Below are 20,334 nucleotides of genomic sequence, written 5' to 3' on the forward strand. Positions count from 1 at the left end.
GCACGTGCTGGGGTTGTTAAATTTGGAACTGTTGCTAATAAATAAAAATAGTTTTATTAGGACAGGAATAGAAAAAATGTTAGATACAGAAGTGTTGCATAACCAGCCTTGATGAACAGGGAAGCACCCCTTTTACAGCATTTCAAGAAGTACTGTTCCCAGTAAATGACAGCAAATAGATCCTGAATCCCTAGGTCATCCTGAGGTAAATATTAATATTGTTGTTTTTAAAAACCCAAATGTTTCTTGTTCGTTTACCTGTTAGCTGTGGGAAAAAAAGTAAGGGGAAAAAGCAAGCTTTGACAGAGCATTTCCTGACTCAGCAACTGAATGAAAGGAACGATGCTGACACACTTGGTTCAAGGTAAGGGAAGGACTTCACCCCACCTGAGAAGGTCTATGAACAGCAAAACAGCACAGGAGATGCCTGCCTGTAAATCCTCCTAATCAAATATTACTCAACAATATGTTAATACATATGTGTTTGACTCAGGGATATTGTTTAGAGGCAGGAGTCATGGTTTAGTTGGCTGGAATAGATTACCACTTGGGGACTGTGAAAACTAAGGCTGTTTTTTTTAATTTTGCCAGGCACTTGAGATATGATCTTGTAGAAATCTGTCAGTGCTGTTTTTCCCCGCCCTTTCAGCTGCTTTTTCAGTACTGATATGCAGTAAAAATTCCATCTAATGCCATGTCTGTAATCAGCAGAGAAAGCAGGGCATGTCTCAAGTGTGATGTCAGTAAAGCATTGAGCAGAAAACTGCCTAAAAACCAGCCAAGAGAAAACAGTGGGCCCAAGGATTTAGGTGGAAAGTAGCCTGCCAGATATGGCTCTCTCTATTTTCATAGCAAACACAAAACAAGAGCCTGGGCTCTGGCTCTATTGGGGCCTCTCAGCACTTTACTCTTATAAATAATAAACAGAATACATTTTCCTCCTGTGTAGGTTAGCAAAAAGAAATGTGCCTTTGTTATCAGCAAGGAAGCCATAATTGAGAGGCAGTGATTTTTGTGGAATACACATTCAAATGGGACTAAATAAAAGCATAAGGAGGATTTCAAAACTTCTATTTCTGTGCTGGGCCTCATATGTTTAGTTATGGAATTTATTCATGATACCTTTTTGCAAGCTTGGATTTGCATTCTCAGACTCAAATCATGCCACACACTCCAGCCTATATCTGACACAGCAACAGCTCCAACAGGGTAACTTTAGGTAATCTTTTGCATATCCCAGCATTTTGCCATTTACTGCCCCATTTTCAGCATAAGAGTTTTGAGTGTTTGCTTTCATGGCCTGGCTTGGATTGCAGATGCACTTCTTGGTGTGACACCATTTGCAACTGAAACTGAAAGGAATATGGTCATGGTATTCCTCTTCACATTATTGTAGCAGAAATGCAGAATAAAACGTATTTTTCTTGGAGAGGGACATGTTTTTAATGTGCCCCATTTCCGGTTTGTGTCCCCCTCACAACTGAGATTAAACAGTATATTTTTACTGACTCAGTTTATTTGCTCTTAAGGATATATATTTGTTTATTCATTTCAGTATACCTCAATGTATGTTGTAGTCATGTTTTGGAAACTTACAGAATTAATCACCCACCCCTTACATGAAAGTTGGCTAGAGAAATTAACAGGGGGTAACTCTACTCAACAACCCACTAACAGCACAGCTTTCTCAATTCTGGAAGTTTGGAACATGCAATTTTTGGAAGTGCTGGGTCCTTTTTCCCCTCTTCTTTCTTTTTTTCAGTTTTTTTCTTAATGAATGTAATCTCATGCTTACAAATGTCTTCTGTTTTCTTAACGTTTACATTTTAGTCGTTCAAAGTAGTATTCCTTTTTTCCTACAATCATCTGAGTCAACCCAGTAGTGGGAATTGTTTTAAGGACATAGGATCACAGGGACTTCCTGAGAAAAGGATGTATACAAACACCTGACTCTAAAGAAAAGATTTAAAGTAATGTTCATGTAATTCAGTTTTAAGTATATTTTTTCCTAATATAATCAATCTATCAGATGAGTAATTTTATTTTATTCTTTCAGCCTAATTTTCTTTATTTATATTGAGGGGCCATGTGGAGCCAGGATAAGAAGTAGATATTGGTGGGTCCTTATCTACCTGTGTTGGATGACAAAGAAAAAAGTATCAAGTTCTCAAAAAATTATTGTAAAATCATTCTGCTGAAGTGGCTGAAAAATTAGCAAATCCCATCAGTGCATTCCAGTTAGCAAGAAGAGTGGGATGTAGCTGTCTCTGGAGAAGTGAGAAGCCCCCATTACTATTTCTAGAGACCAGAAGATGAAAAAACTGTGGCTGTAAATTTACCACCCATTGTGTTTGTTTTTCCCTTAGAAGGAGCAGAATATTTTAAGTTCTTCAAAGCCAAGGAATTCCCCAGATCTGAGAGCAATCCAGCTGAGCAGGTCTTGGGCAAGGAGAGAAGACATGAAAGCTCAGTGTTCCCATGCTGTTTTCTTAAGTATCCTACAGCAGTGGTGCTCTGGTTTCTAGGAACAAGGGCCTGACACCAACATTTCCTTTACACTCCTTGTAATTCTGGGAGTGAGGTAAGGAGATCAGTGGTTCTCCCCTTGGAACAGGCCCAAGGAAGAGCAGCCATGACTCTGCAAGAAGGTTGCAAGGCTGATGGTCTTTTCTCTACATCCCATTTGTTTGTGTGCATCCACCTGGAGAGCCTGGTGCGAGCATCATGTGAAAAGTGTATCACTGATTATAATTGAACCCGTCTTGAAAAAACTGTGCCCTACACCATGATTATAATTTCTCTCTCTGGAAAGGTTGTTTATCTTCTCTTTCTTGTTTATTGCTTGAGTGAACATAGCACATTTGAAATTCTGTTTTAGAAGAAGTAGAATACTGTGCAACTGGTGGTATTTCACTGCAGAATAACCCCCAGAGGGATTTGTAATCCCCTGGTACTATCATCTAATAGTGAGCCAAATTGAATAATAAGCTCAGTGCTATGAATTCAGCCTCATACTCAGCCTCATTCTGCTTTGGTTAGCATTGACTAGTAATTAATTATTACTCTGTATTTACGCTATCAATGACATCCAGAGGCTGGCCTAAACACGCTGGAACTGCTGGCAGCAGCAGCAGCAGCAATGTATGTACATGCAGATATTTTGTTCTCCCTCTGTAAATATGTGCTGTAGACTGTCTTTTAAAGGAGTTGTTAACTGCATCTTCCCTATAGCTAAAAGCCACCAGACACTACATGCTGGACACCACTCAAAGATGCACAATGACACATAGTTTACTATTAATGTTTACAGGATTTGGAATGTTGTAATTGATTTTGGCACTGAAAGTGCACTCTGGTAAATTGCTTGTCACCTTTGTTTCATCCCTGGTCTCACTGAGAATCTCATATGCAATTAACCATATTTGCTATACTGTATTTATTCTGAAGCGCACAGCACATTACTGGTTTGCTGTTTGGTTCTCAGAAATGGGGACTTAATTGCTTACAAAAACACAACTCAAAATAAGGGGACCTTTGTGGTGAGGGACTTTTCTTCAGAGTAGAAAAATACAGAGACTTTAACATTGTTCATGTTCCAAACTCACGGCCCTCCTGTACTTGAAATCTCCCTGACTTCAGGGACTGTAACTTGTGTGTAGAGGCACGACAAGTCAATCTCTGTTACCAACTTGTGTGGCACAGAGAGAGGAGCTGGATTTGCTGCACACCAGTGTGGTTAAGGACCGAAGTTAACAAGTTCTTGTGCTGTCTGGAAGACAGAGCAATTCCTTCTGCATGTAGAACTGGAAAGGAATTCTTTAAAGGAATGTATTTGCTCCACATCCTCTAGGTCACAAGGTGGAAGCAGCACTGAATGGCTCACATGAATTCTTCTGCCAGTTTATCCTGGCAATGTTTTCTATTTAAACAGCCAAAGCTCCAGAATTAGCATGGACTGTCTAGAAACCTCAATAAAACAAAGAGCTTTGCCAAGAAGCAGTCTAGGACAAAAAAGGTGAAACCCTTCTCACAGATCAACAACAGGAATATGCAAAATTTTCCTTCCCAGGAATGAAGAGCTGCATTGTCTCCTGCTGTCATCCAGGGGCTGGATGTTGGAGGACAGGTCTGGTTCTCAAGTTTAGCCTGAGAGGACCTGCTCTTTTCATGTCATAGTGGATTGTTCAAGGAAGACCTAATCATAGATTTCCTTGCTGTCCTTGCTAAAGCAGAGGATACTCTTCAGTTCCTCCTGTTAAGAAACTAGCTGTTCTCATTTTTTCTGGAGAAAATAATTCCAGGAGATAAGATACCGATCGAGCTAAATTAACTTAATTAAAGAAAATGCAAATCCAGTAGAATACATTTTCTGGTAGAGAGTGTAGTTTCTACTTGCTGCAAGCACAAAATATCTCCAAGAGTCTGGATATGACAAATAGTGACAATAATTGTATGCCTAAAACATTAAAAAAATATCTTCTACCAGAATGCTGGATGAAAAGAGGAAATTTTTTTTTTTTTAACTTTTGCAAATGAAAAAACAAGCCTAAATACCATGGACTTATTTCCAGGATATTCAAACTAGTTTAGATCTTACTTTTAATCCAGTTAATTATTTTGTGATTCTTCATTCAGCTAATAATCAGATTAAGGTTCTTATGTAATATGTAAAATGGTCTTTTGATAATAAAAGATTATGAAAGAAATGCTGCAGAGTTTGCTTCAGAAGAAAGCACAGCAAGATTGAAACCTACAGAATTCCAACTTGAAAGAGGCTATTAACTTTGATAGCAATTGCATGTACCATTACAATTAAATATTCCAAAAGAAGACGGGATGCATCACTTGGGGCATGGAAGACAACTACAAATCCTTACTGTAGGAACCATTTAAGATTGTACATAAATACCATTCCTCGGATTTTCTGCTTAGATCTTCCAGAATTGCTACACTTACCAAAACCTCTACTTACAATTTTTTATTACAGATGTTGATTATAATTGCTTTGGAACTTTGTAGTTGCACAGGAAGGACATTAACCAGAGAAAGGCCAACAAGATGGTTAGAGAGATAGAGCATCTCTCCTACAAAAAAAAAGCTGAGAAAATTGGGTTTGTTCAGCCCAGAAAAGAGAAAGTGACCTTACTGTGGTCTTCCAGCACCTGAAGGAAGCCCACAAGAAAGAGGGTGACAGACTTTTTACAAGGGTATGTAGTGACAAGGGGAAATGGCTTCAAACTGAAAGAGAGTACGTGTAGATTAGATATTAGGAAAAATTTCTTTGCTGTGAGGGTGATGAGGCCCAGAAAAGTTGTGGGTGACTCATCCCTGGAAGTATCCCAGGGCAGGTTGGACGGAGCTCTGAGCAACCTGGTCTGTTGGAAAGTGTCCCTGCCCTTGGCAGTTGGTTTGGAAGTAGATGATTTTTCAGGTCCCTTCCAACCCAAACCATTCTATGATTCATGGTATTTCAGTCTTCCTGGAATCTACTCTGGAAAAAAAGAATTTCTTCTGTTTTACAACCTACGAACTGATGCTCAGCACGAGTTTTTTATGCTGCAGGGTTGGTGATGTGGCTTTTCAGCTCCCTGTATCACTTTTCTTCTGCAAAATCTGTTCATCCTGTCAGCCCTTCACGTGCTGGCCGTGTGCCTGCCGCCTCCCAGAAAGCAGGTGCATTTGGAGAGATGGCAGCTTTCTCAGGACTCATTTAATTAACTCATTTATAGCTGGGCTATTTGAAAAAGCCATCCCATCTGTCTAGTGGTCAAACTCTTGCTTGTGTGCTAAGCAATGGTTGTCAAACTCCCTGCATCCCTTCTATTTAGTTGCATCGTGCTTCTCTAGAAGAAACTGGAAAGTTGCTAGACTCACAATGAGAAGTGAGAACATCCGGGCTCCATTTTTAACTTTTCAAACTGTTTTACCAAGTCTCACCTTGAGAACTGTGCTGTATCTTGGGTTCTGCTCCTAAAAAGGCATTTAAGTAACTTTGACATTTATAAAGGGAAAAGCTACTTAGTGAGAAACAGTTTAACCACTGAGATAATTTAACAGCTTTTTCCTACAGTCTACTTGGTATTGTGAATAGAAAAACAAACAATTCTTCAAATATCTACTAGGGTTTCTGAACACATTTCTGCACTGTTTACATTCCATTAACATTCTTCAGATCCAGGTTTACTCACAGTGGTTTAAGCTGTGTATGTCCAGACAAATTTTAATGTTTTTTCGCAGCTTTCCTGAGTAAATCTTGATTTTAAAAAGAAAAAACTATTCACCCTATAAACAATGGCAGATTCATTGATTATTTAAATAAGGACAGAAGGCTGTCACTTATGTCTCAGATGTGTAGCAGAGGTCACTAAACTTAAATAAAGACTGAAAAAAATAGCTTGAAAATTGCTCTTTAAAAAACATTATAAGTTACATCTTTCCAATTAAAAATCTTGATTTTCATATCTTTTCCTATTCGTACAATATTTGAAAGCACTGGAGAAAAATATTTTTAATGGACTTTCATGTCATAATCCAAGAGGTTGAGAGGCATATTGTAAGTTGATGGACAGTAGCCCTACAGGCAATGTCATTTATTAAGCTTATGTCAGTGGTCAATATACATGTATTTAATACATATTTCAAAATCTTATCTTTCCACCCATGCTGATGTATCTTAGACTTGGGATGGTCGTGTGTGAGCGTGTATATCAGAGGGGAGGGATGGAGTGAGGGAGAAGAACAGAAAGCAGAGAAACCTCTGAACACACAAACCAGTGTAAATTGGTGTGGATCCATCTGCAGTGTTGGAAAACTGGAGTGTATGAAGTGTGCCTGTTCGTTGTCATTGAGGGAAATAGATTAAAATCTTCAGGATGGTTTTAAGTTCTTACTGTTAATATTTTAATTGCTGGGCATTTTCAGATGCATCGAAGTAACTGACTTCTTCAAAGTGGTTGATACTTGTAAATAGGGTTCAACATGCAGCCATTGTATAAATGACTTTTTGTATGAGCATAAGGGCATCTGATCCTTTCTCTGGCCTTAGTCTCTGGTGTTCACAAGTTTCTTGAGTTGTGGCTCACTGTGGTTTTAAATATCTAAAATAAAAACACCTCCTGCTTTTCTTAGGTGGAAAATCCACCGCGAGGCCCCTTGCAGCTTTTGAAACCTCCAGGCAGATGCAAGGCTAATGTGTTTGGTGGAGTTACTATCAGCCTTAAAACCCTGAAATGCTGAAGCATTACTATCTTGACCTTTATGTCAAGATGAATGAAAAATAAATTAACTTGAGGCAGCAGGCCATTCTGCAGGACTGCATTTGTTGGAAGATGTCTGGTTTTATATAGAGGTGGAAGGGCGAAAATAGACTGTTTTTCATAAAAGCTGAAATATCTTAATCTTGATGGTTGCCAGAATTTCTAGACTTAATGAACTCATTATCAGTACTGTTCTGTGGCATTTTTATTTCATTATTCTGTGGGTACAAAGCTATGGGTGTTGTTGACAGGAAGGTACAAGAGGGATTGGCAAATGTGGAAGTTGACAGCCCATAGCGTTATATCAAGTTTCATCTTTGTCCCTTGTCCCCCACCTGTCTCCTTCTAAAGATTTGTTTTCCTTATGAATCCAGCAGGTTCTCAGCAACTCCTGACCTTTTCACAGTAAGTCATTTGTTGAGTGTGCCCCTTTGGCTGTGTGGCAGGGCCATGTTTCTCCAGGTATAGGTGCCCAATTTGACTCAGGGAATTTAAGGGCATATTAATACATTAATCTTCCTGAATCACTGACAGCAGTTTTGCATCTCATCCATGAACTTTGACATTTATGTTGGAGAGCAGCAATCCCACAATTGCTTCACTGATGCTGAAGTGCATGGCTCAGATTTATTATCATCTTGATTTTTTTCCTCTTTTTAATCTGTTATAGCTCAATCAACGTGCATAAATCAGCAGCTGTAGGGAGCAAAGCCCTGAATTCATCCCTCAGAGAACTACAGTACAGCACAGTACCTCCAGTTTGCTGTTCCCTGAGAAAGCTGCACATTTTGATGCCTCCTGCCCACTGTGGAGTGAGAAATACAAGAAGAAAAACCCCTCAAGCTGTCCAGTTTCAATTTTACATTCACAACTAAGTACAATATGAAATTATTCAGTTAATAAGAAATTGTTCAGTTCATAAGAGTTGTTGCTACTTGTTCTTTCTACAGATTTCTTTTAAAAAAATGTCTTGCATGGCTGTACAATTAAACCCAAGAAAACAGAAATCCAGATATATTCAAATCTTACTCAAAGCATACATTCTTTAGTATATGCTTTGCAAAAATAAGCAAGTTGGAGTTCTTTTCTGTATTCAGATTTGCCAAGATTAGGAAGGCTTCCAAGAGCATCTCAGCTTTAAAATAATCCGTGTCTAGGAATGAGAAAGCAGAAGAGCAGTCTGAATGATAATTTTATCAAATCTGTTTCTCAGTTCTGTTCTTTAGCTGCTACATTCCTAAGATGTTTCACTTTAGATTTCTCTTGATTTTCTCTGTTTTCGTATCTGTTCTACAGTTTTCTCTTAGACAGTGTTGTCGACAGACAAGACATTTGGACTTGATCTTAAAGATCTTTTCCAAGCCAAATGATTCTATGATTTTATGATTTCCAGAATTACCCACTCGTAAGTCTGTGGAAGTCTTCAGCTATTTTTTTGCTCTCTAGTAATGGAGTATGAATGGAAAAGAAATATATTCCTTTTTTTTTTTCTAACAGTGAATTCATAGTAGACATGATTTGATTGTAAATTATTAATTCATTATCTTTCCTAGTAGTAAATATCCCTGTCAGCAAGGCTTCCATCACACCCTAATACATATGGATGAGCCCAAAAAGCTTCCTTTTAAAAGTGGGAACCCTAAGTTCACAAAGAGCAGCAGACACAGAATACATTTGCCGTGGCTGAAATACTTTTTAAAAGAAGTCAGTGTGACGTTGCAGTGCATCTGGCTCCTCATCCGAGAAAGATAAATGCTTTCAAGGCTGTCTTTATTTCCCTTTGTGCCAACAACTCCTTCCTAAAAGAAAAATCAGGCTATTTAATCAGCTTAAGATGTTAGTGATTTGTGACAGTAATAAGCAATAACTTTCCTCTTTATCCCTATTAGTCTATGCAGGCAACTTTCTTGAAGTCCCTTGTGGGGTTTCAACACTTGTGACAACCTTTTTATGATCTGCCAGTATGGAGAAAGAAAATGAATTTTGGCTCTTCCTTAAATGTAAAGCAAGTATTGTAAATATTGAACCACTGTTATGTGCCAAACTCCCATAATGATGGCTTAGAGTAGTTGATTCTGAAAAGGAAGCTAATGAAATAATTGACCTCGTTTCCATTCCAAGCAATCTGACTTTAAAGAGAAGCTTGCACTTCTATTCAATGTAAATTGTCCAGAAAAGTAATACTGTCTTCTTATTTCTTACAGATTTATTTAAAAAAAAAACAAACACAAGAACAGAAATACCCCAACAAATTAAGAAAGGTTCAAAAATAGATATTTTTTGTTAGGTTATTCAAAATCAAAAAGGCTAAGAGTTTCCACTAGGCTAAATAATATTATAGGGAAGGAGAGACCACTGGTATGTGAAATTCAATGCTTCCAGTAGGAAAAAGATTGGAAGTTTGAAAGAAAATGACAGATTCTGACTAGAACTATGTGAGCAACACAACTCCTATTAATTTGGCTATCTCTGTGAAAGTATCTTTTAATTGTATTCATCGCATTATAGATTTGTGTGTATATATTTAGTCTTTAGGTATTAATGTGAAACCTAAATCCTGCTAAAGCTCAAACAGCCCTTTATACTCTTTAGTGCTCTGTCTACATCTCCTATGGTCCTTTGGAGTAATTTAATTTCACACATTTTCCCACCAAAAGAAAGTCAATCAGTGAGAGATTTGGGTAAATTACTTTTTTGTTGTGGTTTTACCCCTGAAAAGATTATGCCCTGAAGGGGATCAAAATTAAAAGAAAGCAGTATTGCTACTTCTTTATTATTTTTTATTAGCATGACAAATGATATCACTGATGGTTTTAACATAACCAGATTATTGTGGTTATTAACATAACCAGGTGAGACCCCACCTGGAGTGCTGGATTCAGCTCTGGGGTCCCAGCACTGGAAGGACATGGAGCTGTTGGAGCCAGTCCAGATCAGGCCACCAAGATGATCAGAGAGATGGAGAATCTCACCTATGAGGAAAGGCTGAGAGAATTGGGGTTGTTCAGCCTGGAATAGAGAAAGTGACCTAATTGTGGCCTTCCAGTACCTAAAGGAGCTTACAAGAGAAAGGGACTGTTTACACAACCTGGAGTGACAGGACATGGAAGAATTGCTTCTCACTGAGTATGTTTAGATTGGATATTGGGAAGAAATTCCTTACTGTGAGGGTTGTGAGGCACTGGCACAGGTTGCCTAGAGAAGCTGTGGCTGCCCCTGGATCCCTGGAAGTGTCCAAGGCCAGGTTGGATGGGGCTCTGAGCAACCTGGGCTAGTGGAAGGTGTCTCTGCCTGTGACAGAGGAGTTGGAACTGGATGATCTTTAAGGTCCCTCCCAACCCAAACCTTTCTATGATTTTATGATCTCTCTAGCTGTTGTTTTAGCACTTCGGTACAATATTACTGTACAGTTTTATACAGATGGGAAATGAAATGCTGCTCTGTCATTTCCTTTAGTACTCAAAAACACTTTACTATTATTGCAACTTACTGGGCTTTCAAGGACTATAATGGAACTTAGAGCTTATTGGTGTGGTTCAAATAAGCTGTTTGCTCTTCCATAACCTGGGGACTTCCTGCTGCTGGCTATATACGGCAGAAATAAATGGCAATTTCTCTTCATTATTATTCATAGGGTCATAATATTCAAGATTAATGTGTGCTCTGATGGCTTAGTCATTAAAATATTCACAAATCTGGACGGTTTTGTAATTTTTAACACACACAATTTGTCCAAAAAAATTTCTACTAGAAAATTTCTCCTAGGTTATTCTTTATTCCTTCTCCATCATTCATTTTGCTATTAAAACCTTTCATTCTGCTAATGAGGGAACACACACAGTATTTGCCAAAAGTGACTATAGTCATTTTCCATTACTAGATGAGAAGTTAAATTCTTCAATTACTGCATGAACTTCTATTTTGCATACCATAAAAAAAGCCAGGATAAACACTTGCAAAACATTAATTAACAACTCCGTTCACTTTGTGAAGTATCCCACAAGAAAAAGAAAAGTCTAAGTGTATCCTATTAATTGTTTTCTGAGGATAAATAATCTGGTTCTAGGATTGAACACATCCAGAGAAGAAGGAGAAAAAGTGGGTGGGTGGAAATAGGCATTATGGCTTTGGCTGCACTCACAGGAACTTTACTCCTACAAAACACAACTGCTCACTGCTCACAGGCCTGATGGTCATTGGAATTTGCAGTATCAGTGTCTAGCCCCAAAATTTCTTTCCCACTCATCACCAGCTTTCCCTTTTAGCTAATGAGACACAAGCATGCCTCAAATGCCAAATGGCTTTTAGAAGATTTCATGTTACTTTGCTCCAGCTACTTTTCCTGTACTGCAAATGTATCGCTCTCAGTGATTCTTCCTAACAGGATAAAATAGAGCCATTAAAGCCCATCTCGATACACAGAGTACTTGAAAGTCTGGCATGGTATCTTTAGAACTGCTGTCCTCTCTTCTGTTATATTATTATTTATGGAATTTTTTCCCCCAGTTTATAGTATTTTACACTCGGTATTAGAAAACCAAAAGTATCCAGTAATTTTGCACATTTTATCAGTTCTATGAGGTGAGTATTGCAAGAGAATGTGGTAATAACCAAAAAGAACCAAGAATGAGGCATGGGAACCTGGGTAAATTTTACTACAGTCGAGGATATACAGACATGAAAAATTCTTTTCTCTACTGCACTTTGTGTCCATGTCACTTGTGAAGCAGAAGCTTTAGTTTCCACGAGAGCAACAGCATCATTCTTTGTCAGTAGATACTACTGCAGGATGTCAGGGAAAAATGCAAGCCCTTGAACATATGACTCCTCTCAACTCTGTCTTTAAAAATCACTGCCCATCCAGCCAGCTGTCTGATTAGTAAAGGCTTTTTTGTCACTTACAAACTGTAGCAGAATATTATGTGTCAGCTAAGTTGTCAAAGAAATTCACTTTAATGCAGACTAAGTATATTAGAGGTCTGATGTGCAACCCGTAATAAATTCTTCTTAGATCAAGTTCACATACAATTTTTATTTTAATTAGTCAACTATCTAAGTATGAAGTGACCTTGCCTGAATTACAAGCAAGACATTCTGCTTACATAATTTTTCTTCTTAATCAGCAAAACTTTCTTTTTACAAAACAAAAAGAGGGGTAATTTACTATGTTTTGAGTACTTTCTTTGTATTATTTAATGTCCATGAACAATTTGCTTTAAGTTTTGTTGGGTTTTCTTTGTTTGCTTCAAGCTTTAGTATTGTGATCTTATCAATAAACTATTGTGTCAACCTTATGTCAGTTTTGAATTGTATCACAGCGATTACTGCTAGAAAAATACTCTGCATTAACAAATCTCTTACTGATTTTGCCCTTTTTGTTGTATTTTGTATGGCCATTTAGTAATCCTGATTTCATATTGAAATTGTGCTGTGGAATTTATGTAGATTTAAACTAATTGACAAGTACTTTGGTGAAGTCCTAGGTTACATTTCATTGATCTGGTTAATTTATGAGACTTAGTTAATATTAAGCAATACCTGGAAAAAACAAATTTGTAACCGAAGCAAAGCAGATGACGAGAAAGCATACACAGATAAACTGGAATTTGTAACACTATTCAGGAATAAAAAGACATGCAAGCCACTCAGAGGATTAGAACAGTGTCTTAACCAACACAAGAGCTTTACAGACCCTAAAGCCTACCTAGAAGATGTAGAACACACAACCAGGGAATAAAAAAAAAATCACTAAAAGCTAATAACAGCCTCAAATACCAGTGAGACCCAGCTACAAATACATTTTCTGAGCATGGAGAATGTTACTACCCTGTGAAGCCCTGACAGTGATCTCATTTAGGCATGTTTTGTTGGTCCACACTCACAAATTCAGGGTCAGACAGAGAAGAGTCGGGGCACGTATGTGTTATAAAATTGATATAATCTGAGATTCGTTCCCTTGGTTTTCAGCTGCCTTCCTTTAAAGAATTGCACTGGAAGTTTCTAAACACAGTATTAAGGATAATTAACAGCATTTCAGAGAAGAATACATTAACTGAGAGTTATTCCTCTGCCCCAGGAGTCTTTGCAAAGGGACACCTTCCGTCCTGAACAAGTGCCAGTTATGTTAATTAAGGAAAACTTGTGAAGCACAGAGGAAACTACAGTGCAGTCAGGCTAAAACTGCTTCAGATACTTGATCCTAGAACACTTCTCCACTGAAAAAGTTAGGGTCTTAGACTTCTAGGTTTGAAAAAAATCCAGTTGTTCCTACAATACCATTACTGAGCTGAACGATAGCTCACCTGGATGTATTTGCACAAAAGAAAGACAATTTAGATTGTCAAAAGCACAGCTAGGATTTAAGCAATAGGCACTGATGTTTTCATTGTTTTGCAAGAAAGTGGACTTCCAAACACTTCACATTCCTTAAAATCTCCCCCTAAACAACAAAAAAGTAATGGGAGGAGGAAATTCCCCCCCCCCCCTCAGGAAATGACAGCTTGAAATTTCCACTGAATTTAGACAGAATCATATTCACAGAGATTGACTGATCTGTCCCAATATATCCTAAAATCTAGAAATATGATTATTCAGAAAAAAAAAATTATTATTTTATTTGAATGCCTTTTGAAATTTGTTGGGTATAAATAGGGGATGACTGCTTCTGTTGGACTAAAAATATCTGTATTGCAAGATTTTTAGTTGCTAGGGTTTGTTTCACTACTTGCTAGCCAAACTTCACCCAACAGATCAACTGTACATTACAATAATGCTTGAATATCTGAATAGTTATTTTAATAAAAACAGGAGAGTAAATCAGTATAGAGAAGAAAGCTTGTTTACTTTGATAAAAATGTGTAAAAGAACTCTCCCAGTTAGGATTTCTAGTAAAACTCTTTCAGCCTCAAGTTAAACCAAATTAAAGCCAGCTTGTTGGGAAAGGAGTTCATTTGGTAGAATACCAGTCACATTCAGGCAACCAACAACTTGATTGTCTAAATAATTACATTATTGGTCAGCAGTTCCTTTGATTAAAGATCCTCTCTGTGCCTGGATGATGAGAAATTCCCAGTTCAGTTGTTTTTTCTTTTTCATATGGTGCTCTTATTGGAATCTTTTGGAGTCAGACAAATCCAAATAGTATAATTCATGCTTTTTGACTCCATAACTCCAATTGCATGTCTAGACACATAAATTGATCTCTGTTAGCTATTGACCTTACCCATTGTTGGCTAATTTAGGTATTTTATTCTGTATAAAATTTAGCAATCCAGATGTTAACTTGATAAACACAAGAAGGAAAAAAAAATCCTTCAGTCCTTGTTTCACATATGAACAGACAAAGCCACCACTGTTATTTCTGTATTTTGCTTGTCTCTTTTTTTGGTGAGGTTTTTCAACATCAGAGATTTAGAGGGTAAGGCACAACCATTTATTCCAGAAAAAACAAGTCACAGGCCTGCAATGTGGTACTGTCAGAATTTGGATGGAATCATTATACATTTATCTTTGGTCTTACAGCCTCCCATTCTGAACAACAATCATGCAACATGTATGTAAAAATTCAACATTATTCAAATTATTTTAGAACAATCTATGATTTCATTCAAAGTCAATATAAAAGTTTATGTTCAGTGGATCTATACTGCAAACCTTTGGAATACAAAAAGAAGCATAATTTTATTTCCTTCTTTACTAGCTAGTCTACATAGTGCAGTTAATATCTTACAGCATTACTGAAATGTTGGTTATTGTGGTCTAAAAAATGCTACCCACTTAGTATTTTATCCCTACCAAAGTCAGATTATGCTATTAGCCTACTTGGTGGTGCTCAAACATTGGAATAGGTTGCCCACTGAGGCTGGGGAGGTCACCATCTTTGGAGAAATTTCATCTGGGCATATTGTGGGCATCCCATGTGAGGTGACCTTGCTTGGGCAGAGTGTTGAATTAAATGCTCTGGAGGGTCCCTTCCCCAAGGGCTCTGTGATTCTGTTTAAGAGGAGAATCTGAAGACAAGGTAATTTATATTCCTGTCATACAATCTCTTGACATAAAAAGTGGGATTTTTCTTTTCTGTGTAACAGATCTTCTTTAAAATGTAAGTAAAAAAATTTTAAAAGATTCATCATTCAGCAATGACCAAACTGATTCTTTTTGATAAAAGGACTGAGGGGGTTTTTATGTCCCTGATTGTAATAAAATCTGTCACAGACCAAAAGGCCACATTCATCTCTCCAGTCTTTGGTAACAACTGATGGTGTGATCCATAGGTAGAAAATTGTATTTCACTTGCTACTTTCACATCATTTTTAACCTTGTGATTGCTACCAAATAAAACCCCAGAAAAAATTATGCTGATAAGCACAGTAGATAACTACAGTGGAAGTCAGTAGAGTACAAGGGACTGAAACATGGAAACCTGGTCAAAAATTGATCGTGACATCAGAATACCTGTAAAACAATGCCTTGAGCAAGATACTCAGAGAGCCTGTGTCCTTTCTGGAAACAATAGCTGAGTTCTTGGTTGTTGGAACTGCATGGAAATAAGGGCAGTGCCTCCTGAGTCCTCTAACAATGAAGTCACGGTCTCAACAGACAAAAAATTAGAGGAAGCTACCAAGTCTCAAGAATGTTTAAGCTGGGGCCGCCCTGAAGGTCTGTCCTCTTGTTTTCTGTCTGTCAAAAGGCCTCCTTTGCTGGTGTGGAACACATTGTCCAGCATCAACATGCTGTAATACTGCCCAAGTATTCTGACACACTGGAATTTGGGAGCTCAGCTCTTAGTGCAGCCATGATGACAAAGGTGGAATTAAGACATTTTGACTTGGATTCATATCACCCCCTCAAGACGCTTGGCTGGCATCATGGCATTCACAGAGGGAATTTAGAAGCAGCTGGATTTCTGAGGAGCACATTTCTGTGCTGCGGATCTCATTTCTGTGAGGACAAAAAAGTAGACTTACCCTGCTCTCATTACAAAGCAGAGGAAATCACTGGCATCAGATGAGTACTGCTACCACAGGAGAATACAGATAAACAGGCTTAGAAAAACTGAGACATCTGGAAAGATGGAGTAAAAATTATACAGAAAATACAGTATGTAGCAGTACAAGTGGCTAATGGAAAAGCAGCTCCAGGATGCAGCCAAAAATCTCTTCACGTGGGACTGCTCACCTCAGCTATTCACAATGGATCTGCACTGTTGAAAATTGCCAGCCAGGCATGCAGGATGTGAAAATTACTGTCTAATGAAAGGGAACAGCTTAGAGCACTACCCTTTAGTCCTACTGTCTTCCACAGAAGTAGGACAGATACATGATGGTCCCTTTTCCCCCCACAGAAACAAAACTGCCGTACAAAAAATTCTTCCTGACACAAGGAAGAAGACCAAGATGGTGGATAAACAATCCCCTCTCATGCTGTGACCTGCACTGTTTAGTACCCAGCTTCTCTGGAAGCAAGCTGTGAGATAATGCTGTTATATTATCAAATTCAGAGGTGTGTTATTAAAGCCCCCCAAACTCTCCAAATGGAAAACAGTTCATATTGGCCTCGTTTTTTTCTCATGGTGTCTGTTCTCTAGAAAACTTCCTCTGCTAAAGTCATCTTCAGGGTAGGGTAGGGGACTGCTGGTCTGCTTTTCCAATTGTTCCTCACCTTCTTATTCACACACCCTTAGCATTGGGCAGTCTTCTGTTTTCACCTTGTAATCTGCTGGCTGGTTCTGACAACTCCAAATTTCTTATTTCTTTCAATGCTGGATCATTTACTTGAATCAGTTCTTTTTTAAAAATGGCCTTTTTGCAGACCTCTGAAGTATTTCTTGCTTCTTCTCCAGGGAATCCAGGACAAATTGCTTTATTCTGAAGGTCTTCTTTCAATATTGCATCCTTGATCCTCAGCTTTTTAATCAAGGAGAGGTTGTGCTCTGCCTCCACTGCCAGATTTGTTTACCAATAAATATTCAAAAATTATCAAGAACTACCATTCTATTTTCTTCCAGATTCCCTTTTATGCATGGGAGGAATTTCTTTAATTAATTTCAGCTCTGAAACTTTGCTGTAATTCCAAGCAGCTGCTGTGCTGTCCCCACTGTTAATGAGCTTTGTCTTCATACGACTCGGAGAAGGACAGAAAGGGCCGTGCTGGCTAAAATTGTTTGAAATTGGTTTTCAGCATGCAAAATAAACTGGACAGCCCCTGTGTGAAATGGATTGCAGTGTCACTCCCCCCACTGTGGAAATTTAATCTGTCTGGCTGGTGAGAATGAGACACAGCAGGGGCAGAAGGTATTGACTTCTCCACTTTTTTAAAAAAATGTTATTTTTATTTTTGAATGGACTGGGGCTGTTTCATTTGAATTGTCATTCTTAAGTAATTGTCTTAGTAGAAGCAGTACATTTCAGCCTCCTGCCATCCTTTGAAAATTCAGCCTGGCTGTTTGCTTAGAGAGACGCAGCCCGACACTCTGAACCTACACACAGTGTGAAAAATTGCTTTGATCAGCTTGTGTTTATAATTTAAGGCAGTAAAATGGAATTCTCACTAATTGTGTTTAAGGCACGATGTATTGTGTAATCCACAGAGAGATTAATTTCAAAAACACTGTAACCACAAAAACAGCTGTTCTACTGAGTCATTTTCCCAACGTGCAACTTAAAGCAAAACAGAGCAAAATCCACTCCCAGTTGTAGCTTATTTGTGTTGATGGAGTAGGGTAGTGCTGGAAATGTGGGGAAAAACAACAGAAAACTCATCTCCACATTCCTTTTTATACCAGAAATTTGGAAACAGAAAAGAAAAAGCCTTTGGAGTTAAAAAAACCCAGAAGAATCTCAGTTTTGAAGAGATACTGGTATCCTCATTAAATTACAAAGAGCAAGCCATGCATTGATAGTCAAAAATAATTTGCAAAGATAGGAGTGAGTCTAAAATTAGATGGAATTGAATTAAAATAATAAACCAAGATACATCAGTGAAATACCTAAAAAAATTCATGTCATGGATATGCTTGTGTGCATATTTTCATGGTGTTTAAGTCTAATACAGGCTCTGGAAGAGAAGCTAGTAAGAACTGGTAAAGCAGGTGGAGGAAAGTGCACTAAATGAAATGAAAAAAAAAAATGTACTGCAGGCACAGCTCTTTCATTGGTAGGAAGTTGAGTGAGCAAGTGAACAACCCTTTTCATATTTAGAATGACCTTTCATCCCACCCAGCTTTTGGAGGGAAATTATAAGCTAGGTTCAAGTCTTATACTGAATTCCTAAGCTAAGTTCTATCAAGGTAGCCTTATACTATATATTCCAAACAATTTTTTGTCCCTGGGGGAAAAAAAAGCTAGAACTTTTAATAAGTTTATATTTGATGATGGTTGCAGGGACCAGAATGTAATTTTTGTGGCTTTGCAATCCAGAGGTGTTTGCCTCCCATATTGATGCTCTGGGGATGCAGTGCTCCAAAGAGCACAGAGTGTGACATGGATGTGTTTCTCTCGTTTGCAGATATCTCAATAAGCTTGCTCTCCTTAGTTGTCACTGCCTGTGGTCTTGCTCTGTTTGGCGTGTCCCTGTTCGTGTCCTGGAAGCTGTGCTGGATCCCCTGGCGGGAGCGGGGTTTGCCCTTCGGGAACAAGGACAGCAAGCAGGAGCCGCTGCACTACACGGACACGGAGCCCAATGAGCGTGACTACAGTGAGGATTACCTGGGCCAGCCTGCTGCCTATCCCGAGGCCTCCTCCATGAAGATCAGCCACACCTCCCCTGATCTTCCATTAGACACGCAGGCGGGAGCGAAGGAGAACTGCGTGCCCAATGTGCGAATGCAGCGGCAGATCACGGAGCCAACCTCGTCTGCCCGGTCAGTAGCTCCAGTTCCTCTCTGTTATTAATGAATGCAAGCACAGTCCAAAAAGTACAGCTTGATTATACAGCCCACTGATCTAAAAAAAAAGGTATCATTTTCTTGCCATGGTCCTTTAAAAAAAAGAAAAAAAAAAGACACAAATTTACTCATTGAGATGCACAAACCTCGTAGGTTGAAGGGACAGGATCACAGTCCTATTCCACTCTTCTCTCAACTACTGTCTCTTAGTGCTCTTCCCTCAGAAGCTGAATAACGCAGAGTCCTGTGTCCCTTAAAAGCACCAGAACAGCCTAGATTTAACTTGTAAAGTATATTCATATGCACTTAGCACTGGTGCAGAACACTCAGTAATATCTCCTCAAAGATTTTTAAAACAACCAAAGAAGAAAAGTAGGGCAAGCTAATGAGACACTTGCAAGAGTCAGAAATAGGATTAAAAATTGTAGATTTTAGCTACAATCATGACTGTGGGGGGGAAAGTGACTGAACAAGTGTCAGTGAAGTCTCCAGGGGAACTAGAGAACCAGTACACGAGGGAAGAGGAAAGGGTGAGGGTGAGAGTGTGTGCAGGGGCAGGTGATAGAAGGATTATGTTTCATACAGCAAGAATAAGGATCAGCATGTGAAGAGCCAGTAAATATCTGAGTCAAAGCAGTCAGTTGGAGAAGGTACAGCACTAGTGCAGTGGCTGTTTGCTAGCCTCTTCTTTTTATTCCTCCACAGGATATTCTGCACCTCTCACTGCCACAAGGAGCTTAAGGGTTGAATTTTTTTTTTTTTGGTGACATGACAATATTTTACCGTGGAAATGACTAGTGTACAGCCATAAGATTATGTATTTATTATGCAACAAGAGAAAAAATATTGGGATAGCACATAAGAGGCTGTTCCTGCTTTAAGCATGGGTAAACAGATATTTACAGGGAATGAATGAACAATTATAGCAGAGGAACTATTGCTGATTAGATTCAATATAAATAGCTTTGGATTAATCCTGTGCTGGCATTTTCCACGTGCTCTTTCTGTGTTCAACCTGAGCTCCTGGTACTCCAATACTCTGAGTGATTGCTGCATATGAATAGGACAGTAAAATGGAACTCATAGAAGATTAGGATTTTACCTAATCCAACTTTCACTTTCACATCCTGCTACCTGAACAGGGATTGAAAATTTGATTTTTTGTTACCACCCATGAAGGAGAAATTTCAGTCA

At 38.5% G+C, this 20,334-nt stretch overlaps 1 protein-coding gene across 3 annotated transcripts in view; it reads left to right on the forward strand.

Annotated features, from left to right (window-relative positions):
• The window catches only part of SYT9 (synaptotagmin 9), a 66,442-nt gene that overhangs the window by 11,586 nt on the left and 34,522 nt on the right, over positions 1-20,334 (forward strand). For all 3 annotated transcript variants that reach the window (XM_069016559.1, XM_069016558.1, XM_069016560.1), the window contains exon 2: positions 18,762-19,116. In XM_069016559.1, the coding sequence (XP_068872660.1) occupies positions 18,762-19,116 (355 nt within the window). The remainder of the gene's footprint in view (positions 1-18,761; positions 19,117-20,334) is intronic.

Source organism: Aphelocoma coerulescens, chromosome 5 (assembly GCF_041296385.1).
Source record: "Aphelocoma coerulescens isolate FSJ_1873_10779 chromosome 5, UR_Acoe_1.0, whole genome shotgun sequence".
NCBI lineage: Eukaryota > Metazoa > Chordata > Aves > Passeriformes > Corvidae > Aphelocoma > Aphelocoma coerulescens.